The 19,756-nt window shown below is 41.3% G+C and overlaps 1 protein-coding gene across 2 annotated transcripts; it reads left to right on the top strand.

Annotated features, from left to right (window-relative positions):
* The first annotated feature begins 832 nt into the window (after positions 1-832).
* Positions 833-11,875, top strand: Ankrd34c (ankyrin repeat domain 34C). Of its 2 annotated transcripts, none has more exons than XM_055629768.1 (2): positions 833-1,143; positions 9,481-11,875. In XM_055629768.1, the coding sequence occupies exon 2, from the start codon at positions 9,525-9,527 to the stop codon at positions 11,127-11,129; it is 1,605 nt and encodes a 534-aa protein (XP_055485743.1). In that variant the 5' UTR covers positions 833-1,143; positions 9,481-9,524; the 3' UTR covers positions 11,130-11,875. The 2 variants fall into 2 exon arrangements, 1 of the variants encoding a protein (XP_055485743.1); XR_008722823.1 differs by lacking the exon at positions 9,481-11,875 and adding an exon at positions 5,677-5,713 and having other exon boundaries at positions 1,101-1,143.
* The last annotated feature ends 7,881 nt before the right edge of the window (positions 11,876-19,756 follow it).

Here is a 19,756-nt window from a genome sequence, read left to right as displayed (position 1 = left end):
AAGGAATATAGAAGTTACTAAACTTGACTCAAAGAAGTAGGACATTTTGGGGTAGGATAGATGCTACGTGTGCATATATATTTAGAAAAAAAAAAAGTCATTTTACATCTGGGAAGAAGACTAGTGGGGAAATGGTGCTACAGGGCTCCGAGGAAGGAGACACCCACTCTGCTTTGAATGATATCGAGTAGCCGTGAATTGATTTAGTTAAAAGACAGCAAAATTTGTTAGTGATGACTTCATGGGAAGTCATGGGAACAGGGAGGATGGAATCCAGGAGTATGCCATGTGGGAAACATCACAAATAATCAGGTTCTCGTTTCTCTCAACACTGTGGACTGTCATCTCGAAGACACCTAGGAGTTTCTCAAAAAAAAAAAAAAAAAAAAAAAAAAAAAGAGGCAGGCAGAGTCTTAGGAAGACCAAAATAGACACGAGTTCGAATTTCTAGAAGTGCCAGGCTTTGCAAAGGACCCTTCAAGTCTCCAGACCCCAATGTCTGCCCTCGCTAGGTCGCTATGCGCGCAGGGACCCCCGGGGCTCTAAGACTTCTGCCAAGTTGTTGAGCAAGTCTGATTTCAACTGGAGCTGAGGGGAAGGGGGCGGGGCAACGGCTCCTTTTCCCACAGCTGCAGGTAGGCACCTCCCCCCCTCCGTCCCCTCCTTCCAGCTTCCTCGCTCACACCCACCCACACAGCCCTCTCCGTTAGCGGCTGGAGAGCCGTTCTTGGGCGCCAGCGGGCAGCAGTGGCTTGTCAGCCTTAGAGCCAGCCAGCAGAAGCCAAGCTGCAGGACCAGGCTGCGCAGGAGCTCTGCGGCCGGCAGCTCCAAGCTGGGTAGCGTTCTCACGTTTCTTTAATACTTCTTTCTCTGATTAAACACCTCTCTCCCCTTAGCCGACACAAGTTGGAAGAGCAGAGAGTGATTCGAATAATTGGCACAGAGGTTTCATTGATGGCCCTTGAAGAAGTTCCGAGCAAGGCATTCACCGGCATCCACGAGGATAGCTAGGGCTAGCCCAGCTTCTGGCCCTGCTTCAGATGGCCAGAGCCCTTTGCTCTCCGACCTGAAGCCGCAGGAGGTGTTGTGGAAGAGATGGCACTGTCCAAGTCCTGGACCAACATAGCGTCGCTGGGCACGCAGGTAAGCACCCCTGCTGGGTGAGTGCACCTCAAGGGCTTTCCACTGGTCAGCTAGGTGAGACCAGAGGTTCCTCAGAAGTAACCGGGTTTTTTAGGCAGGGCAGGAGGCGGGGCTTGTAGGAGAGAGTCTGCTTTTATCACAGGAAATTGTGAGAGACTGAAATAGAAGGATTCAATTGAATATATGTATGTGTATATATATATATATATATATATATATATATATATATATATATATTTGCGTTAACGTGTGGGGATGAGATGCGTAGGAGACAGGGATTTTTGTAGGAAATGGTTTCAGGTGGGGGCTGGCTGTTAGGCATCTGGGTTTTTACAGGAACTGAGGCGAAGCCTTACGTTTTTGCATAAACCTGTGAGGAGTGGGCAACGACAAGATCTGATTCTGAAAATGTACAAAAAGAAAAAATCGAAAAGTGTATGTGTCTGAGAATTTCTGAGAAATAATGGGAGGAGCATTTACGGCTCTGTCTCCCCAGACCCCCCATATGCGGCCTTCAGGAAGGTGCCCAACCACACCGATAGCAATGGACGCCCACACATCGGGAGCGGCCGTACCCCAGGTTTCAGCACCTTGGACAGAGGCACCCCCCCCCCCCCCCCCCCCCCCCCCCCCCATTCCCTCACCCCCGCAGCGTTAAGCCACTGGCTCTGATCAGCTCCTAAACTGCTACCTCCATCAGTGGTGGGCGGAGACTCCCTGAATTTGGCCAGACAGGACTCTTGAATGGCAAAGACAAACGTGGAGTTCAGTTTTTTAATCCACTTCTAACTGCTTCCCAAGACTACAGAAGGAAGGGGCGGAGTGCAAAGATACCCTTCCAGGCTTCCGCAACTGCTGCAGCCGAACCAAGTGGCCTCCTGAGTTTTGGAGGGTGTATTCAAACTTTCCCAAGTACTTGTCATTTATAAAGAGCTTACGGTGTGCCAACACCCGGTGCCAAACATTCTACATAGATTGTATAATTTTATATACCGGGACAGTTCCATTTGCATGATATTTTTATCCCCATTTTTCAGAAGAGAAAAACTGAAGCAAGAGAGAATAAAAAACTTGACCAAGTTTATACAAGCAGAGACTGCTACAGCTGACTGAATCTGAAATTCCACCCCAGCCTGCACACAAGTGGAACCCTAAGTCTGAGCAGAGTTTCCTCTGTGAAAGAGTTTTGAACTTGAGGTTTCAGGGGCCAGAACAGGGATAAGAGTTGTAGCACTATGCCTTCGGACAAGGTTACTGCATGTGTTTGAATTAATGCTCTGTGTTTGCTGCTGTAGCTCAGTTGGTAGAGTGCAGCAAGCTCAAAGTCCAGAGTAAGACTCTCAGAATCAGTAAAACCAGGCATAGTGCTTGCATGCCTGCAGTCTAAGTACTCTGGAAGGGAAGGCAGGAGGATCAGCAGTTCAAGGCCATTCTCCTATACATGTGACTTTGAGGCCACATTGGGATATATGAAAGCCTATTTCAAAACAAACAAACAAACAAACAAACAAACATGTCTGTAATTTTAGCATGTTTCCCTGGCAGAAATTGTGTGTGTGTGTGTGTGTGTGTGTGTGTGTATGTCTGTGTGTGAACATCTGTAGAACTTTAATTGTGGTTGGTGTCATTAGTAAGAAAAGAGCAGGTAGATGGTAAAGCTGTAAGGCAGTAATAAACAGTACTATTACTGACTGCAGAGCAGGTCAGGGCTCCGTGAAAACAATGTGAGACGGGCTTAATTCAGTGTAATAATCATGGAGGATTCTAAAAGCAGAACTTCCTGTAGGACATTCACATACTGCCTGTCATTTGATTCTTATTACAACACTAAGAAGTGTCATTTGGCAAAAGGACACTTGACCTGAATTTGAATTCCTTATGTATCTCCCTGGAAACTGTTTGTTTGTTTTCTTTTTTCATGAATTTATTTACTTATTCACTTTACATTCCCATCTCTTGCATCTTTGTTTTGCAGTTCTCCTGCCAAAGACTGGCACTTCCTTAGGAGCTTGGACTTTGGCAATTTCAGCACTGAAAATATTTAGGCAGATAGTATTAACATGTGACAGAGAAGTGGGGACTGCATCAGACTCATATTCACTTGCCAGTTTTTTGATTACTTCCTCCTGGCAGGACTGCCTTGCCAGGCCACAGGGAAGAGGAAACTCAGTCCTGATACAACTTGATGAGCTGGGTTAGATGGGAAAGGGAGCTCTCATTTTCTTCAGAAAAGGGGAGGAGAGTGGGGGAAGGATGCAGGATGGGATTGGAAAGGGAGGGGGGATGAGACTACAACAGGGATGCAAAGTGAATAAAAAAGAAAAAAATCATGTGACAGGGATGACTTCTAAACTACTTTTGGATCAACTTAATAAATGCATATTAACTATATTCTATTTTGGGTCACAATGAACTCAAAACAAAATTTAAAGATTCATAAGATACCAGGCTTGTTATACTCAGTGGTAGTTAGAAGAAGTAGAGGGAAAACAAGATGAAGCTATAGCTGGAAACAAATGAATACAAAATGTATATTTAAAAGTCCTGCAAGCCCACTCTGGTCAGTAAGAACAAAATTTACCTAAGGCTTTTCAGTAAGGCATCAATAATTGTGAAACCACTCACAAAATGTCTATAGACCTTTCTGTTTTGCATAACGACATCTTTCAGATTATGGAAATATTTGCTTGTGTGACAAATGAGGGACAATATCTGGAAATTTGATGGACCTGTGACTGAAAAAAGTAGCCGTAAAGTAAATGACATTATGACATTACATCTTTACCAAAGTAACTGCTAGTTACATAATTTATGATAGCTCACTTGACCATATGCACCTTAAACTTTACCAAAGACTCTGGACTTATTGTTTTATTTGAGCCTTCTGACAACTTTGAAGAGGTTAGCAATATGAAGTGAAAAAATAAGGCAAAATAATGGCAAAATGGCCTTTTGCTTTTATATGCAAACCCCTGTCCCTATATAACCCAGATAAGCAACAAACATATGAATAAGGCTAGTTGTAAGACTATAGATAATGGCAGCCCCTTCTCACGCTAAACAATGACTAATCCTCCTTAACATATTCAAATCCAATCATTGAAATATCATGTCATGGGCTGAAGAGGTGTCTCAGCAGTTAAGAACATTTGTCTTCCTTGCAGAGGACCTGGGTTCTATTCTTAGAACCTACAAGTAGCTCACAGCCATTCCACATCCTCTTCTGACCTCCTTAGGTACTTGGCAAGTACATGGTACACAGACACACATTCAAGAAAAATATTCATGCACAGAAAATAAAGTCAACAAATCTAAAAACATTTAAAATGCTGTACCAGTCAAACAGTGCATAACTGTGGACCACAGGGCTCTTGGTCCTTTAATTTCTGAACAAGGTCTGAAATATTCAGGCCAAAGACTTGGAAAGATGTAGTAATGAGCAATTATAGGTTTCAAGAGAAAAAGGCTCAAAGCATCATTCTTTCCATCCATATCTATCTATCTATCTATCTATCTATCTATCTATCTATCTATCTATCTATCTATCTAATCTAATCTATTTGCAGCCTGATACCAGTCTCCCTCACTCCTCTTCTCCCAGTCCCACCCTCATGCCCCTCCCCTCATCTCCCCCTTTCTTCTCAAAGAAGAGGAGACCCTCGAGGGGTATCAACCCACCCTGGCACCTCAAGTCGCAGCAAGACTAAGAAGTGCATCCTCTCTCACTGGGGCCTGACAAGGCAACCCAGCTTGGGGAAAAGGATCTAGGGCCAGAAAGCCCATCATTTTTACTTCCTATTTTTAAATCATGAAGCAATATGACCCTTTGAGCTTAAAAGGAACATAAGACTTGGATAGTTTTATAGACAACAAAATAACAGAAAGACTTCAGGACAAAGATGGTACCTATCTTCCCTCTGTCATGCCAGTCAAAAAGCACATGATAGACCATCTTCCCAGCATTAGGTGTTCTTAGTATTCATTTCATGGGGCACAATAGAAGACAAAGCTCAAATGAAAGGAAACTAGGGATTGGTTGACTCTCACATCGAATGTATCACTGGTCAGTTCTTTCTTGCTGACTTCTTTGCAGCTTCACTCATCCTCAGCCTCTGCACTGTGGTAGCTCTGATTCTCTTTATCTCCTCAAGACTCTTATGTGGCCTCCCAGATTTCCGATCTGTTCCTACCCTATCACCAATGATTATGTCACCTTTTCCTCTACAGTTCTCCACTATTTGACATTTCTACATACCAGCACCTACCTTCAGGACAATAGTCTAAAGGGTGTTGCCTATCATACTAGTTAGCTCACTCTATGGATGTCTGTGCCCTTTCACTCCTGACTCTGCACCTCAAGTCTCTCTAAATTTCTGGGCTATGCTACTTTTTTTTTTTTTTTTTTTTTTATAAGCCAAGGTGTGATGTTCGCCATATTTTGGTTCAAGAAACTTCTATTCCTTTTTTTTTTTTTCCAAGGGCTATCCCAATTATGTGGTTCACTAACAATCCTTTCCTAATCTGTATCCTTAGTTCCTTGTGGTACTCTTCTCTCCCTGCTGTACGTTTGTCTTCTACTCTGGGACGTACTACACAAAACTACCATTGTTTCACATAGAAGTCAAGAAAATGGACTTTGAGGTGAGACTGGCAGATGTGAATTCTGACTCTGCAACCTCCTACTTAGGTGATTTTTAGATAAGTGGCTTTATCTTCCTAATGCTCAATTTAAACTTCAAGTTAAGAAAGAAATAAAATTACTATCCATCTCATGTTATTGTTGCAGGGACTAAGTGGCAATGCATATACATTGTCATGATTCAGCATATTGCTTGGCACATGGCAAGCACAACATAAAATTATTATTATTACCTTCCTTCTGGATTGTAAATACCTGCGTTACATAATCTCTTTAACTTCATATCTGACATAAGTATACAGACTATGTTTGATGATGAAGAAATGAATGAATAAGCAGATAGCATTGGTACTTTAGCCAGGTCTTAATTATAAGAAATTTTAACTTATATAACCAGAGTCAAAAACATACTAATTAATTGAAAGTTTTATAGAGTTCATTTCTTGTACTCCAAAAGCAAAAGTGAGTAAATAAATAATATAAAATGAAATCAGAAAAAAGCAAAAAAATTCTCTCCAACTCTTCTCTAAACTTATTGGTCAGTTCACTCAGTCAGTTGCAATTATCTGGGAGGTGGTTGGGGCTAGACAGGGAAAAAATGGTATGAACTATATTCAGGAAGTTAGCTAAAGCTCTACCTGACCTTTCTGGAGGAATATCCCAGTCTTTCTCATAAAAGCATCTGGGTTCCAAGATGCTTTTATGTTGCAAGGCCTGTGAAGGCTTTTCTCAAAAGTAACGGTGTTATTTTGCCTATTTTATTGGCCAGCTTCTTACACATATACCAGGATAGGATGATTTTGTAGCCTTGGTTTACATTTAGCTACAAGTATCAACCTAGGCATGGGATGATTGGGTCAGAGTATAAACTTTAGTTTAGAATAGTGGTACCTATTCCATCAGGTTCCTGATGGGTTCTGACTTCCTGCATCCTTTGGATTGTCATTCTGTGTAACATTGGGTGGTACCTTGTGCTTTGGTTTGATTTTCCTTGAGTACTGATGAGGCTGAGTACTTTTGATAATCACATAAAGCTCATGGGTCATTTGTGTATCCTCTTTTGGAGGAAATGATTTGGAAGAGTTCTTTATATAGTCCAGATATGAGTCATTGTAATTTTACTCAACTTTCCCTCTTGGATCTTGATTGATTTTTCTCTTGATTACAAAGGAAGTAACATTTGAGCTGATGTTTGGAGGATGATGAATAATTAAAGAAGAGCAGGGAGTCCTTAGAGTTAGAAACAAGAGCAGTTCCAGGAAGGGAAAAAAGTGGGCGTATTTAAGAAACACTGACATTTCAAGGTAGGCAGACTGTGAGAAGAGCTGGCATTGCAGGGATGACTCTGGGAGGTAAGTTGGGGTCAGAGAAAAAAGCTTTCATGATGAAATGAAGAAAAGTGTTTGCATTGGTCAGTGCTTGGAACTTCTGCTTTTGGTCTCCAGGGCACAAAGACCAAGAAGTTTATTGAATATTGAACAATTCAAGACTTTAAAATAGCCACTGCAGGTAGCACACCATTAAGGAGACCATTATAACAGCAGGAGAAAGAGAACACACACACACACACACACACACACACACACACACACACACACACACACCACACAAGAGAGAGAGAGAGAGAGAGAGAGAGAGAGAGAGAGAGAATAAAAACCAACAGGGTATTAAAGGGAAAAAAAAGATGAGGATGGAGACAGAAATATAAACATGATATATCAATTTTCCGATGTCCTCAGATGACAGCAAATTTTCAGAAACTCTTATAGAAAGATACAAGCACGATTGCAGCAGTTTAGACTCACGGTGTTCAGTGTGTTGTGAGGAATATGCCAAAGCAGGAAGATAGAGACAGGGCTGCTGGCGCTGTTATTTTTAAAGGAGAATGCTTCTAGAAGGAGTTGAGATAGATGAATAAAATCTCTTTTTATTAATGTGGTGGTGATGGTGATAGTGTGTTCATGTGTGTGCCTGAGTGTGGAGAGGCCATAGATCAACCTTGGATGTTATTCCTAAAGAAACATCCATGTTTTTGTATTTTGAGACAAGGTCTCTCACTAGGTCCCTAGATTCACTAATTAGGCCACCAAGCCCCAGAACTTTTCACCCAGTTCTTCCCTGTCTCTAGGATTATAAGTGTGTAATCATGCCCATCTTTTTTTAATGGGTTCTAGGGATTGAATTCAGGTCCTCATGCTTATATGGCACAGACTTTACAGACTAAGCTATCTCTCAGGTATCGGTTTTCTTTTTTCCTGCATTAAACTTTTTAAAAGAATGTGCACCTATCTCTCAACTTCAGCCAAGAAAGCTTTGTCTTCTAATTCTATAAGAAACAGAAACTGAGATGCTGTTGCTTTGAGTAGGATAGGAGGACAGACATCATTGTGGGTTAGATGAAGAGGAAACCATAGGCCATCAGCTCAGTGGGGGCTAGATAACCAGGGTGTCCATGTGAAGAAGTCATTCTTGCAGACGAATAACCTAATTGGTACCCATAGGCTGGCCAGGGCATTCATGCTGGCCTGCCCATCCCTCCCTATTTGAAAAATGCATTTTAAGTACACAGTGTGGAAGTTCTGAGTCTACGGACTAGATAAGTCAAATGAAGAGAAAGGAAAACTTGATTGTGACAAACATTGGTGAAGGAACTTTGGTTTTGTGTGAACAAAAATTCAACACTGTTCTTCATTCTTTGTCATTTATCAGTTCAGCAAGTGAGAAGGATATAGCATGGCATGGCAGGAGCTACTGTGAGTTAGACAAATGAGAATTCTGACATCTGCTGGGAAAATGGGAACTAGAGCCTGGAAAATTATAGTTATATTGACTTTATTTTATGTATTTGTTACTGCTTTATTTCTATGATCATAGTAATACATATTTATTTTAGGAACACAACAACAACAACAAAATGACTCCCTCCCTAGGTAGGCCTATTACCTAGAATAGGGTTCAACAAGTCAGTGCCTTTTATACTAGCTTTTTAGATGCACAAAATGCTTTTAATGATTATTTGTGAAGTAGCCTACTCATTATGTGTGAATCACTGCTAAGTGCCAAGGATCCAACAGTGAATAATAAAACATATGAATGTTTATTTCCTAAAGGAACTTAGATTTCACTATTTGTGTTAACTGAGCAGTCAACACAACCGTATCTTGCATTTTAAAAATAGCTATACTGTGTTCATTATGCTAATTGATTTTCATATGGCCAGGTGGTTTTGTATGTGTATGTGCCTGTGTTTTACACGTTTTTAGGCTTATTCATTTTATTTTGTGTGTGTGAGTGTTTTGCCTTCATGTATATATGTGTGTGGTGCCCATGAAGGTCAGAAGGTGTTGGGCTCCTGAGACTGGAGTTATGGATTATTGTGAGCGACCATGTGGGTTCTAGAATTCAAATCTGGGTCCTCTGAAAGAGTAATAAATGCTCTTAACCACTGAGCCAATGTTCCAGCTAGGTGTTTTATGTACACTATCTGAAGGAATTTTCAGAATAACCCCAGGAGGTAGGTCACTATTATTTTCATCCCCATTTATAGATGAAGAAACTCACACTTGGGTATTAGATAATTTAGTTCAGGCAACACAGCTTGGAATCAGGCTGGGACATGGTCATACCTAGACTTTGACATAGCCATGCTGCATAGAGTAGCAGTAAATTAGCACTTTTCCTTCTTCTTTCTTTGCTAGGTCTGATACCCCCTGTGGCTCAGAGGTCTTAAGTTACAGCCACCATGATGGATGATGACACTGAGTTGAGGACTGATGGAAACTCTCTCTTAAAAGCCGTGTGGCTTGGGAGGCTTCGGCTGACCAGACTCCTTTTGGAAGGGGGAGCTTACATCAATGAAAGCAATGACAAAGGTGAAACGGCTCTCATGGTGGCCTGTATTACCAAACATGTGGACCAGCAAAGCATTAGCAAGTCTAAGATGGTGAAGTATCTGTTGGACAATAGGGCAGACCCCAATATTCAAGATAAGTCTGGCAAGACTGCACTCATCCATGCTTGCATCAGACGGGCCGGGGGAGAAGTGGTGTCCTTACTGCTAGAGAATGGAGCAGATCCCAGCCTTGAGGATCGAACTGGGGCTTCGGCTCTGGTTTATGCAATAAATGCAGATGACAAGGACGCACTGAAGCATCTCCTTGATGCCTGCAAAGCCAAAGGTAAGGAAGTGATTATTATAACAACAGACAAATCATCTTCCGGCACCAAAACCACCAAGCAGTATCTGAATGTCCCTCCTTCACCCAAAGTGGAAGATAGACAGTCGCCACCACTGTGTGCGTCTCCTTCTGACATTGAACTGAAGGCTCCTGGCCTGGGCTCTCCACCCACTGAGAAGGATGATGACTTCTTCACCCTCCATACAGGACACCAAAGTGGCTGTAGTACTTCTAAGGTCCTTAATGAGCCTGGATCACCCACAAGGAAAGTGTCTAGTCTCAAAAGGGCCCGTTTGCCCCAACTGAAGAGGCTCCAGTCTGAACCCTGGGGCTTGATAGCTCCCTCTGTGCTGGCAGCCTCCACACGCCAGGATGAAACCCACGGTACAAGCACAGACAATGAGGTTATCCGGAACATCAATGACATGTCCTTCCCTAAAAGAGGGCCCCTCTCCAGAGCCAACAGCATTGACAGTAAAGACCCTACTCTCTTCCCCACAGTCCAGGAACAAGTTTTGAAGGTTCCAGCTTCAGCACCAGCTTCCTGGAAAGCAGCTTACGAGAAAGGCCAGGCTTCCCACCCACGTATGGCCAGGAGAGGAACGCTTCCTGTTGACCAAGAGAAGGGTGGGATGTGTCCACCAGGATCCTCAGCTCTGAAAGATCCAGCATCTCTCAAGCTGTTGGAAAATGACCTCTATGACTTAGATGTACAGTCAGGGGCTGACCCACCCAACTCCATGTCCCTTGAGTCAGGCAAAGGACCTTTAGATAGAAAGAAGCTCAACAGTTCTCACTTGTCCCTTTTCCATGGCTCTCGGGAGTCCCTGGATGCTGTACCCAGCACATCTCCCAGCTCAGTGCGCCGCAGGCCACCTCATCTTCTAGAAAGAAGAGGTTCTGGAACTCTCTTGCTAGACCGCATTGCTCACACGAGGCCTGGCTTTCTGCCCCCTTTAAATGTGAATTTAAACCCACCTATCCCGGATATTAGAGCCAACAGCAAGCCAGCTTCCCCACTTGCTAGTGGCTTAAAATCTATGGTTCCCGTTGCTCCAAATTCACCAAAGAGAGTTGACTTGAGAAGTAAAAAGAAACTCCTTCGAAGGCATTCTATGCAGATCGAACAGATGAAGCAGCTGTCTGACTTTGAAGAGATCATGACCTAGGCCCCATTTAAAACAGTTCCTGCCTCCATCTCTAATCTGTAGAACAAGAAAGGAATCAAGTCTAAGCAATGAAGTTCCACAGCCCCTTTTCACCCTGGTCATGGCATGTGGCAACATCAGAAAACATGGTGACAGAGTGTAGCTTCACTTTTCAGACAAACCCAAGGGTTATTTCAGAGCGCCACTTCTGAGATAACACCTGGGTGGTGTTGCTGCTGCTGCTGTTGTTTTGCATTCTCAAAAGAGCTCAGGTTAATTGGATTTTGGAGAAGTAACAGGAATAAAAAATATTCTCCTAAGGAAATACACCATTGTAGTTGGAAAGGAACCATGCAAGGGTAAGGGTTGGTATTTTTCTGCCAGAAAAGCAGAGAACATAATTTTAAAATGTGAGATTGTATCTGGACTATGTCATTTGTAATCTGTAAAGTGCCTAAAAAGAAAAGGAAGCTTTCAAAATTTTCCTGGAATGTGGAAAAACTAAAAAACACCTCCAAACTGCTATATCTGAACACCTTCTCTAGAGTGAAGGAGAAGCAAAGTGTTCCTGCATAGAGGAGGTTTTGGCATGTGGGTCTCTCCTCTTGCTGTGGTGTGAGCATTGTCAAGAAGAGTAGGGACCATTCAGATTCCCTACTAATATATTTTGTTGGAATACTAAATCCCTAAATATCACATCTCTGTGGGTCTGCTCTGGTGTGCCACAGTAGCAGGTGACTCAGTGATGAGCCTACTTCTAGAAAAGAAACCCAAGATACCATACAGGCTCCATGTTGATACTGTGTGGAACACTCTCTTAAGAAAAAAAAAAAAACATAATTAATTAAGCTGGACTTGAACATGATGTAACTAACCCAACAGACCTACAAATGTTTCCTGATTATCCTTAAAACAGTTTTGGGAGATTTATAGAAAGCATAATGATAAATGACTATGGGTGTGTACAGATTAAACAGTACAGTACAGCCGGTGAACCTTCAGATAGAAGCCGCAAAAACCAGTTCAGTTTTTTTAAAGGCTAAACATTTAATGGGGTGAAAACCATCATTCCTCTTCAATGATATGAGTAATTTGAGGGCAAGCTGGTTTCTTCTTTACCTACATCATCTAGGTGATGGAGGATTTATATAAAGTGCCTGGACAGGTCTTTCAAGGCATGAGCAAAACCCACAGAGGAAGAGGTGTAGCACATTTGGCAAATGGTAGTTACATTATAAGTGAGGAGATTCCTGGTTTTCCCCCACTTTTTTTTCCTCTCATGCTGCTGGGGTGTATTTGTTCGATAGTTAAGAAGCTCAGGTGTCCCTATAGGTGGCATTGTGCAGAGGAATAACTAGCCTTTGAGTCTGACATACTAGTGTTTGCACCCCTGCCTTTTCATTTTCAAGTGTTTGATTTTAGGGAAGTAGCAATACTACCCTGAGCCCCCATTACATCAGCTGTGAAAGGGGATTTACAATGTCTAGGAAGTTGTACTAAGGGTTAAATAATGCAGCATATAGAAGTATCAGATTTTGTAGCTGGGAAGGGTATAAGTCATCGGGTAACAGGTAGCTACTCTTTAAGTTATTTCCTGAGATCCTGGAAACCTCAAAAATCTCAAGCAGTAAATGATGTCCTACACAAAACAGAGTTAATCCCAGCTAAAAGATTCCAGAGTCTCTATGAGACCCTCAGTGACTCTAAAAATATCAATTCCTAAAAAATCATTTGTCACAAAAAAACCAATCGCCACAAAAGCTCTATACCTTACACCATTTCTATCAGATCATATGAAATTTGTCTACATATTTCAAAACAGTTGCTAGTAAATTTATTATCAAAACAAACTATTTATTTTTTTCAAAAAGGCTTCCTTTAAGGCAAGTGCTGACTGGATCTCAGAGCTTTTGGCACTTGGGGCTGGTAACGGTTGTGGGATGTATGCCCTGGCCACTGTGGAATCAATAACAACATACCTAGCACTGTTTAGTAGAGGACACTCTGATCCCCAAATTATGACAACTAGAAAGACTGTAGCCATGTCAAGGTGTCTCCTAGCAACAACATTGCCCTGGTTGCTCACCAGTGTTTTAAGAAGTCCTGCAGTGTTAGAAATACGCCATGACCCACAAAGTGAATTGTGGCCTTCAGAATTCTTAGCAAATGCACATCAACAGGGGTATTAAAGGTCTTGTACTTTGCAAGAAAGAAGGCACTATTAGAAGAAAAGTACACTAAGAGAAAAGGAGTGAGCGTCAGGTGCTACATGAACTTGGTTTAGTGTGGACAACCCATACGCTTTTCAGAATTGTTTAGTAGTTCTCACCATGTAGACATAATCACAGGCAAATAGCAACCGTAAATGCATTAAAGGGAGAATCATAGACACAACAGCTGCTTTCATCATGTCAACACACACACACACACACACACACGCACACACACACGCACGCACACACACACATGCATGCATACCCATACACACACAAACACATATAGAGACACACACAGACAATGCACATTTCAAGTACATTTTAAGCTGTGATTAGTGCTAATTAGAATTAACCTCTGCTGGTGGTATCTAGCTGTGAGGATTTCAAGACACTGCATAAGAAAATTTCCTGAGTCTTTGGCTAAGATCTGGAAGCCTAATTTATCCTCAGTAGTAACTGCGGTACATTCATATTAGTTAGCTTAGGTGAAATGCCAAATGGGAAATTGCTCATTCCAAGTAGTTGGTCCATTGAGCAAATACATAAGATGAGATATTTTCATGCTGGTGTCAGCCAGTTGTGACCTTTCCATCAGCCTTTCTTTAGATAGTCATCAGGGGAGCATCTTATCTCATCCCTTCCCGGTGATGTATTAGTCAAGTTAGACTGTCACAAGCTAGGCCAAATTACTGCATCACTGGCCATGCCTAAATAAGCAATCTTGTCCATGTCAATGGACTTCACAGAAACATTTACAAATTGCTTTAGATTCATACATGCTTTCTAGTTAGGGGTTAGCATCTCCCTCTGGAAATCTAATCACTCTACACACCAGCTTCAAACTACGGCTTTAATATTCTATCCACTTCAGTGTCTGGATTGTTCCTAAATATAATTTAGAAAGTGAACCTGGAGTTTAAAGTCTCGAACTTTGGTTTAATTTCTAGACATTCCAAAGCTTTTTTTTTTTTAAGACAAATTACTGTCGATGCTCTTAAGATGTTCTTAATAGATGACACCTTGCACATGAGGGCTGTATGTGACCTTAGATGGTACCTTGCACATGCAGGTAGTAGATGACCTTCCTGCTTTGTGTACGATCGTGCTTCTGAGGTAGCCTGTGCTGCCTGGCCTGTTTCTCTGTAGTGCTCTGGTCTGGTCTCAGTGTGTGCAAACATGTATCCAAGTCTGTGCAATGAAACCATCTAGATGTTTCCAAGATGTCAATAAAAGATGTATTGCAAACTTTCAACACAAATGACTTATTTTTGTCCCTCAGAGACAGTTCAAGGGCAAGTATTATCTCTGTTACACTTTCTTATCTTTTAAAGGCAGAGCCACACTCTGCTTGAGCTGGTGTATGTTCTCTAAGATGGTGTTGACAGTCTGACCTAGCGACATCAGCTTCAGCAGATACTCAACATTCACACAATTGGAAAAGCAAGCTTTAAGCTATGTGAACATTATGGCTGGCTTCTCTCCTGTGAGAAAAGAATTTAATTAATGAGAATACGTGTTGCCACTTTTTCAGATAAGGAATCACCCCTGTTGCTTAGGATGATCAGGACCGCTTGCTATCCCCTCAGAGCTTTTATCACTGCATACTCCTCCCTGGGTCCTGGTATGTGGTGTAGTGTGGTGTGTGTGTGTGTGTGTGTGTGTGTGTGTGTGTTCATGTCTGAGCATGTTCATTAGTGTGCATGTTTATATGCATGCATGTGTGTGTATATATGTATGTGCAGTGTGTGTTCATGCAAGATCATGTGTGTGTGCTTGTGTTTGAGTGTCTGTGTGTGAGAGAGAGAGAGAGAGAGACAGAGACAGAGAGAGAGAGAGAGAATGCTGAGTCAGAGTGAAGGTTTGCAGGAGTTGGTTTTCTTCTCTTCCTTCTACCATGTGAAGCCAATGGATGGAGCTCAGGTCATCTGGCTTGATAGCAGGTGCTTTTTTTCCCACTGAGTCACTCCGCCAGTCCCACGTTGTCTTTAACGTGAGGACTGTGAGAATACCAGCAGGTTTTTGTTTTTTCTTTAAAAACGACAAAATTATCCCAGAATTCATATGAAGCAGCAGTGAGCTGGAAATAGCTAAAGTAGGTCTGAAGAACAATAACAAGGAAGATCATGGTACCAGATGATGAGACTTAAAAAGCAATAGTTATTAAAGCAGTGTAACATAACAAAGTAATACCTAACTGACCCACAAAACCAGAATAGATCAGAACCTCAGGGAGATGTGACAGAGATAACATTTCTGATCAATAAATAATGCGGGGGTAATTTGTTTTCCACGTAAAATGAAATAAAAGGTGAATTTGGATCTTTATTTCACAGCACAGACTTAAAATGTGAATAAAAATACTAGACTAGTTTTCCTTTTTTTTTTTTGTATTTATAAATGAAATTGGCTTATATTTTTCCTTTTAAACAATGCTTTACCTGTGGATTTGAAGTCTCACAAGAAGTTATATGTTGAAAACATGTTCCCTAGTCTGTGATGCTATTGGGAGATGGGGCTTAGTGAAAGTTAGGTACTGATACTACATCTGAAGGGAATAAAGGAGTCGCTTTATCTCTGTCATCTCCATCCGTCCCTTCCCCGCCCTCTCTCTCTCTCTGTTCTTTTCTGCTTCCAGGAGGTAAGCAGCTTAGCTTTACTGAGACTGTGAGAAAGTGTATTCTCTTTTCTCAGGTATTTGTCAGGGTAAAAGAACCAACACAGTCGGAGTCTGATAACTTGGACATATTCTCTTTGTTTTTATATTCTCCCGACAGGTTTATCTAAATTGGGATTGAAATGATTCTTGGTTGTGTGCTCATTCACAGGACTTTTTAAGATATGGACCTCGCTGGTGACTGCCCCAGCCAGCGGAGACAGCCTGTGCAAGCATGGATGCACATGCGTGCAGAGAGCCGATTCTTCTTATATCGTATTAAGGACATCAAGGCATAGAAAGATTAGGTGACTTTCCCAAGGCCTCCCAGCTGGGAAATGTTAACCTGGGATTAGAATTTAGGCAGTTTGGGCCTAGATCCTCTCTTGTTTGTTTGTTATCAGGTACTTGAACCTTAAGTTTTTAAGTACTAATTGTTTTGTTTTTGATGATATTATGATCTAAGAAAACACTGAGTCTGAGTGAGTCAATGAATTGAGATTTGTTTGGGCACACATATCTGGAGGTGGGAAAGTTTAGCAGAATGGTGATGGGAAGGGCCCCAAGTTGCTTTACCTCACTACAGAAAGCAGGGGATGAAATGGGAAGAGTGAACACCAGGGAATGGATGTCCTCTATCAGCTAATCTCCTGGAAACTCACAAATCTTTTCAAGACATCAGAACCCTGCTACCTAAAAATATTAAGGGCCCAATGCCTTTTCTGTGGGTTACATTGGCAGCTGTTTTTTTTTTTTTTCACGTGAGTTTGGGCAAGGACAACCCAGTTCTAAACTGTAGCATTTATTATATTTACTTATTGGATATATGGTTTCTTAGATTGGGCTCATGAAATTCAGGGCAGGGATTTGGGTTGTTGGGATTTACTGAGGCATGCACTTCAGACACCTTTCTAGGGAAGGTGGGAGAACAGGACTGAGAAAGGGGAAGGACCCAGGGAGGATATTGAAAGGACCTGGGTACAGCAGTGTTCCCCTCTGGACCCCAGATTAGACACAGAGTACACCTAAACATCAATTTCCAAACACAAACCAAATACAAAAAAGATCCTTTATTAAGCAAGCAACAAGACAAGGAGGCTGGATCTGAATTCAACAGTAACAGCTGCAAATAGCTTTGCAAGTGTTAGTTTTAAGAGGAGAAAAGGGGAAGTTAGTGTTAGAATGAGCTAAGATGGGTTGGCAGATTCTGATTGGGTATTTTAATTAGGGTAGCCAAATGGGGAGCTTGATTCCTGAACTTTGGTGTTTTGATAGTTGGACCTTGGTGACCAGCCTCAGCAAAGAGTCATATATAATAAAGTGGCCAAATAAGGGAATAGACTTTAAGAATGTAATCTACTGGTTTTGCAAGGGAGAGGGAAGAGGGAAGGACAAGATATGCCAGCACCATGTTTGGCATGCTTGGGGCTGCTAGAGCCTTTCAGATATAACCTTCAGGGAAATATTGCTTGGCTAGATGTTCAGAGATGGGCTGCAGAAATAACAAAAATACAATGATGGTATTTTTCTGCAATGCAAGGGGCTCAGAGCTGTCATTCTAGCTTCTGACAGTGACAGATGCAGACCAAGGAAAGAGGTATTTATTCTCCTATTGATTTGGGAGAAATTTTAGGGCAAAATAAAGAAGTGAACAGAATCATTGGTGGAGACAGCTGAGGCAAGTGAGGGGTAAAAGGAATTTAGACAGGGTCTTTAATCAGCACAGGATATTGAGAACTAATCTTTCTGAATCAGACTTAAAAGTTATATTTTTCTAAGAAATTCATTTTCCTCCTAAATTTATCACATTTTGGAATGAAATTATTCATAATGATGTTTTGAAGAAGATTTCCAAATGTGCTGTTTAGTTTTTGACTTTCTTTAAACCTCACGAAAGAGTCTTGTGAAGTATGAACAGTTTCAGTCTGGTAAAGTCCAATTTATTGATTTGTTCTTCTGTTACAGTTTGTGATTTAGGTCTTGTATTAATTCTCTATGAAGTTCGAGCCATACAATCTTTGTTTTATGGTTTCTTCTAGAAACTTTGTGATCTTGGGCTTTACCTTTAGATCTACATCACTTGAGTTAAATTGTACTTATGATGTGAGATAAGGATTTAGGGTCACTTTTTCTTTTGCATTGTTAATATCTAATCTTTCTGGTAGTATTTGTTAAATAAATGGCTGTTTTGTCTGTTGTCAAAAGGCAGTTGTCCACATACATGGTCAGGTTCAGTTATATATATATTTTTTTCTAGAAATTAATAAATTAATTTTAAAATTTAGTTGGGAATGCAGCACACGGCTTTCAAGAGCCAATACAGTGTTGAAAAAGAACAGAGCTGGAGGGTTATTTTTACATGGTTTCATATCTTATTAAATATCTCTAGTAATCAAGAAAATGTGGTGTTGGCATAGAGATAGACAAATAAACAATGGGGCAGATTAGACAGACTGGGAATAGACATATACAGAACACAAGAAGTCAGAAAAAAAAAAAACCCGAACTATTGGCATACACTAGAACATGGATGAGTTTAAGAAGGCATGCTAAAAAGAGTGCTGTTATATAATTCCATTTATTCAGAATTCTAGAAAATTATGACATATTGGGTAGTGGAGGTAGAGAGGGATTATAAGACAATAATATGACTTTAGAGTTGATGTACATGCTTATTCCATGATGGTGACAATGGTCTTGTAGGTGTACACATCTGAAAACTTACCTAATTAAACATTTTAAATATGTTACTGTATGTAGGTTATATCTAAGTTTATACCAAAATGTCTTCATAAGTCTCCCTTTGTGGATGGTCCATTAATGTTGATGTTCAGCTTGACAGGATCTAGAATCACCCAAACCTTCAGGCACACCTGTTGGGATTATTTAGACTAGACTAGCCTCTGGGGATTATCTTGATTAGTTTTAAGATAGGTTGGAAGACTCACTTTCAACAAGGGTGACATCATTCCCTAGGCTTGAGTTCTAGATTGCAGAAAAAGGAAGAAGCTAACTGCACAAGAGTGTCCATTGTTCTTTTCCTCCTGATTGTGGATGTGATCTGAGCAGCTACTTTGCAGTTCCTGCTGCCTTGACTTCTCCACCATAATGGACTGCACCAACAACAGTAACTCAAAATAAGCCTTTTCTTCAGGCTGTCATTGTCAGGGTATTTTCTCACCACAACAGAAAAGAAACCAAGACACTCCATATATTCAAGGAAGAATCCAATAACAATTATATAAAGGGACAATTATATTAAATCAATGTGAAGTGTAGATGAGAGGGGAGGAGGTTTATAGAGGCTGTGAGTAACAACGGGTCTCAAAATTGAGTTGGCAAGAAACAATGGCCACAGACAGTGTCGTGGAGTTGGAATTCACAGAATGACAAGAGAAAGAAAGAAAGAAAGAAAGAAAGAAAGAAAGAAAGAAAGAAAGAAAGAAAGAAAGAAAGAAAAGAAAAAAAGAGCCAGAAGACCAGGAGACCAAGAGTCCAGGAAGGCAAATGGGAAAAAGGACCAGTGTAATCAAAATGGCTGGAATATATATGGAAGAGCCTCTGGGAGAAGAGCAGGCCAGTCCCTGGGCTGGAGAGTTCAGGTTAGAGGGTGGGGTATGCTGGCTATACCTTGGAACAGGTAGAGATTGAGGAATGCTAGGAGAACCTGGCAGCATATCAAAGAGTCTTCTTTGATATGCTAATGAGCACCTTAGTTTTCCATTGGTCCTGAGTTTGAGACCTAAAAGTCACCATCACAGTCTATGAAGCTCAGTAGA

This window comes from Psammomys obesus, unplaced genomic scaffold (assembly GCF_907164565.1).
Source record: "Psammomys obesus unplaced genomic scaffold, mPsaObe1.curated_primary_1811, whole genome shotgun sequence".
Taxonomy (NCBI): domain Eukaryota; kingdom Metazoa; phylum Chordata; class Mammalia; order Rodentia; family Muridae; genus Psammomys; species Psammomys obesus.
Note: the sequence above shows the minus strand (reverse complement) of the source record. Positions and strands in the feature narration are given on the sequence as shown.